Source organism: Amphimedon queenslandica, unplaced genomic scaffold (genome assembly GCF_000090795.2).
Source record: "Amphimedon queenslandica unplaced genomic scaffold, v1.1 AMPQUscaffold_12991, whole genome shotgun sequence".
Lineage (NCBI taxonomy): Eukaryota > Metazoa > Porifera > Demospongiae > Haplosclerida > Niphatidae > Amphimedon > Amphimedon queenslandica.
Genome location: NW_003546773.1, coordinates 18,270 through 22,884, shown reverse-complemented (window position 1 = coordinate 22,884; position 4,615 = coordinate 18,270). Strand labels below are relative to the sequence as shown.

Below are 4,615 nucleotides of genomic sequence, written 5' to 3'. Positions count from 1 at the left end.
AGAATGTAAATCAAAGGGTACAATATTTGTAACTATTAATCCTTCGCATTGTACTAATAGCAAAAAACCATATTGATGTTTTATAGAATTCAAATAAAGTTTGATTGTACTTGGAAATTGGAACAAATTTTGTAGCAAATAGATATTTCAGCTTTTGGCCAAAAAACCATGAACTATATAGTCTTCTGCCAAAAAACAAGAATTATATTTTTAATGTTTTTATTCAGTTATTGGGTTCAGATCAACCTCCATTGATGATCACACAATATCATTTCACATCATGGCCTGATCATGGAGTACCTGAATATGCAACATCAATACTTCAGTTTCACCGTAGAATTAAGAATGAATACAAACCTACCAAAGGACCAATGCTAGTACACTGCAGGTATTTATATTATAATTTATACATAATGTGTTTATTTATTTATTGTTTTGTTAGTGCTGGTGTAGGTAGGACTGGTACATTCATGGCTATAGACATGGGACTACAACAGGCAGAGAAGGAAGGAGGGATTGATATTATAAGTATTATCAATAAAATGAGACAACAGAGGATGAAGATGGTTCAGACAGCAGTAAGTTAATAATTTAAATTGGAACTAGTTTATTTTATTAATGACAGGATCAGTATATATTTGTGAATGATGCTGTACTTGAGTCAGTGACATGTGGTAATACACAGGTTGATAGTAGAAATGCTCGTATTGTATTCAACAGGATGAGTAAACCTGATACTAAAACTGGTCGAACTGGTTTCATTGATCAATTTACAGTAAATAGACAGAGAAATTTATTATCATTATTATCCCATTTATTAGGTATTGGAGCAGGTAACACAAAGACCAGATGAAGTGACACATAATATTGCATCACAGAATAATGACAAGAACAGATCAACTCAATTCCTGCCACGTATGTATAAGCAAAAGAATATTAATCATTTATTTTTGTGTTTTATATCCACAGGTGATAATTACAGAGTACCCCTTAAAGGAGAACATCCAGATTACATCAATGCAGTTTTCATTAATGTAATGCATTGTCACTAGTTCCTTGTATCATAAGTATATACTTATCATTTTAGGGTTACAAAGAAAAGAAAGCATTCATAATTGCAGAGAGTCCAATGTTTAATACAGCTAGAAACTTCTGGAAGATGATTGATGATAGAAATGTGACTGCTATTGTAATGCTATGCCATGAAAAGGAAATTGATCAAGTAAGCAGTAAAATAATGAATAATAATTCATGATAACTTATCATAGGAGGTTTGCTACCAGTACTGGCCTTCAACTCCAAGTGGATTAGTAATTGGAGAATATGCTATTATGCTATCAAGTGAAGAGATATATAATGGATATATTGAAAGAAAATTAGAAGTTAAAAATACTAATGTAAGATATGAATAATAACCTACATACAAGTATCATTAATTTACTTTATATAGACTGGTTCTACTCAAAGTGTAATGCAGTATCAGATAACAAATTGGGTTTCAACGAGAAAAATGGCTAAACCTCAGACTATACTATCAGTAATAGAAGAAATGTATAAGACACAAAGAAGAAGAGGAAACACAAGCATTGTAGTACACTGCAGGTGAGAAAGAAATGTGATTTAAATATTAGTTTCAATTTCCTTCTTTATAGTGATACAGTTGGTCGTTCAGCAATGTTTTGTGCAGCTGCTACAACAATTAATAAATGTAAAACTGAAGGAGTCATTGATGTATTTCAAGTACTCAAAAGTCAACGTATTCAAAAACCAGGCAGTGTACAGACTGTTGTAAGTATAATGATTTACGTAATATTTATTTGCTACCTCAATAAAAAAATTAATAGTTTTAAAATTGTGTTTTTGTATGGTTTTATGGTGTTTTTAGTAAGATAAATACTCTTCTTTTTTTAGCAACAATATCAAGGGATATTTCAGATTGTACTGACCTACTTGGATTCATTTGAGACATATTCAAATTTCACTACTTAAGAAGTATTGGAATAAGAAATTGACATGTTTTTATTTTACCGTATTTTTGGTTTTATTTTTGTGATTTTTAAAATGCTAATGCTTTGAATTTTTACTTTTATTTTAATCAGCATAAATATATTTTGTACTGACTAGTCTATATTTGAATAAATTTAATATGAATGTATATTATGTGATACTTATTTGATTGTACTGAAAAATATGCATGTTCTCATGTTGTGTATCAATTTTGATCTGATTCCAATCAAAATTGGATTTTGTAAGTTGCTCAGAAATTGGACAAAAGTCTCTGTACTTATAGCTAAATGCTCATAACTTGAAAAATATTTGTCAGAATCAGCTAAAACTTTCTACATAGCATAAGAACATCAACATGTATCAGAAAATGTAATAAAAATTGGGGGTGATTTTTGAGCCATTTTTTAGAAAAAATCATGGGCTATAGTACAGGGATTTTTTCAGAAATTGGCCTATTTAAAAAAATAGTAATAACTTGAAAAGTTTAATTCGGAATCAGCTCAAACTTTCTACATAGCATAAGTACATCAATATGTATCAAAAAATGAAATAAAAATTGGGGGTGATTTTTGAGCCATTTTTGGAAAAAACCATGGGCTATAATAGTACAAGGATTTTTTCAAAAATTGACAAATTTTTAAAATGGCCATAACTCAAAAAATTGAAGTCAAACTTTTTATGTAGCATAATACATTAATACGTAGCGTATCGAAATATGTAATAAAAATTTAAGGTGATTTTGGAGCTATTATTACTTTTGATGCATTATTGCTAGGTTTCCTTGCCACTCCCTAAGTGATTTTTTTCAACGAGTTTCACAAAAATTAAACCATGTATCCTCACTTCCAAAAATAAAGTAATTAATCAGTTAGCATATAAAGTAGTAGCTACCGTATTTTTAAAATACGGAAAACAATCAAGTAATACCTGATATACAATGCCTGATGAATAATTATAGTATAGCTATGGCCAAATTTTTTGCAAATTTTGAGAGTTTTTGAAAATTGCAAAAAATTAAACCCTCCAAAAATTAGGGAAATTTAAAGGTGTGGCTCACCACGCCTTGTCTCAGTGTAATTAATATGAAGCTGTGCATACATGGTGTATTTCACCAAGCAGAGTGAAAGACTCAAAGACAAAGAGTATAATCTTACTTTGCCTTTTATTCTGATAGAGCTTTGTCTAAACTATTGTCATCATCAGCTATAGTTTAGGTAAGTAAGGAAGAGCAGCCATTATTAATCATTTAATCATTCATCAGTGAAGAATAATAGTGTGATCTCAGGATTGCAAAAATAAAATCCCCAAAAGCCATTTTTGTCGTGGGCCACAGATATTTCTAGCTAGACTACGGTACTTATTTTTAGTGGGTTTAATTATTTTGTAGCATAAAAATTGTCATTATCTATCAGCATGTATTGAAAACAAGGTTGTAGTACATAGCACTAATATAGCAGGGAGAGTTAAAGGGAAAGACTTATGACAATTTATTATTCTCTCAAACTGAACTCTTATTGCATTAATTGTATGGTTAAATGATTTTTACCTAATGGTAAAAAATTTTTTTAATCATTTTATATTGATTCATTCCAGACATAGAGCTAGATCTATTTGGATTTCACTACACACATAAAAGTATAATTTTTGCTTTTGATTTTAAATTTTGTTTTTTGATTGGGTTCTGGAACACTGTTACTATTGTTATGATCATAAAGTTAATTATGATGAACTGAAGTAATAATATAAATTTGTATCAATTTTTATGCTTTCATAATGTTGCATGTTGACTGTTACCATGCAGGAAGTCAACAAAAACAAACATTGTAAGACTACAGCATTTCAGACTATAGCCAGTAGACACAAGATGAAGCCATCGAACTCTACCTGCTATTTTACTGTTGTGTGGTGTCTTTTAGCTCAAGTAGGAGAAGGAAAAGCACTACCTTCTATCATATTACCTAGCAACCGTAAGAATAAAAATAAGTGTTAGTGTGTGAATATTATACACATTAGGTGTTCAACTGTACCTATCTTATGTGGACAGGATAATACCTGATTACTCTATGATATATGCTAGTCAGTTTTATGATGTTAATCAGAATAATGACCATCTTGACACCAATGACGCTTTGTGGTGTCAGAGTGCTAACAATGTTACTAATATTGGAGTGTGGTATTATCCTAATGGAACTGAAGTACCTTTATTTGATGGAGCCTTTGGTGATCTATCAGTTCCTATTCCAGTGTACAGTAAGAGATTCAGTGGTCAGATTGCACTAGCTAGAAGAGGTGACCTATCAGGATATGAAGGTTTATACAAGTGTATCATTCCTGACAAGAATGGAGTGAATCAGACACTAGTGGTTGGAGCATATACTGATACTGGATACAATAACAATGGTATGTGATGAATATAGACTATAATTAATGTACTTCTTTTACAGATGGTCCTGATGCTGATCCTACTATGCAGTTCTCTCTCCTCTCCACTAGTAGATTAGCTACTCCTCCAGTCTTCAGTCTCAGTTTCAATGTTTCTGATGGTCCTCCTACTACTGTCAGTTGTTCAGTGAATGGGAGTGGAATATCTACTGAACTGTCTCGTGTG

The 4,615-nt window shown here is 31.1% G+C and overlaps 1 protein-coding gene across 1 annotated transcript in view; it reads left to right on the top strand.

Annotated features, from left to right (window-relative positions):
- The window catches only part of LOC100634992 (receptor-type tyrosine-protein phosphatase epsilon-like), a 14,746-nt gene extending 12,591 nt beyond the window's left edge, over positions 1 to 2,155 (top strand). The window contains exons 13-20 of the mRNA XM_020002030.1: positions 670 to 775; positions 822 to 915; positions 970 to 1,034; positions 1,088 to 1,222; positions 1,269 to 1,397; positions 1,451 to 1,602; positions 1,653 to 1,788; positions 1,912 to 2,155. Of these exons, the coding sequence (XP_019857589.1) occupies positions 670 to 775; positions 822 to 915; positions 970 to 1,034; positions 1,088 to 1,222; positions 1,269 to 1,397; positions 1,451 to 1,602; positions 1,653 to 1,788; positions 1,912 to 1,989 (895 nt within the window). The 3' untranslated portion in view covers positions 1,990 to 2,155. The remainder of the gene's footprint in view (positions 1 to 669; positions 776 to 821; positions 916 to 969; positions 1,035 to 1,087; positions 1,223 to 1,268; positions 1,398 to 1,450; positions 1,603 to 1,652; positions 1,789 to 1,911) is intronic.
- Positions 2,156 to 4,615: the final 2,460 nt, after the last annotated feature.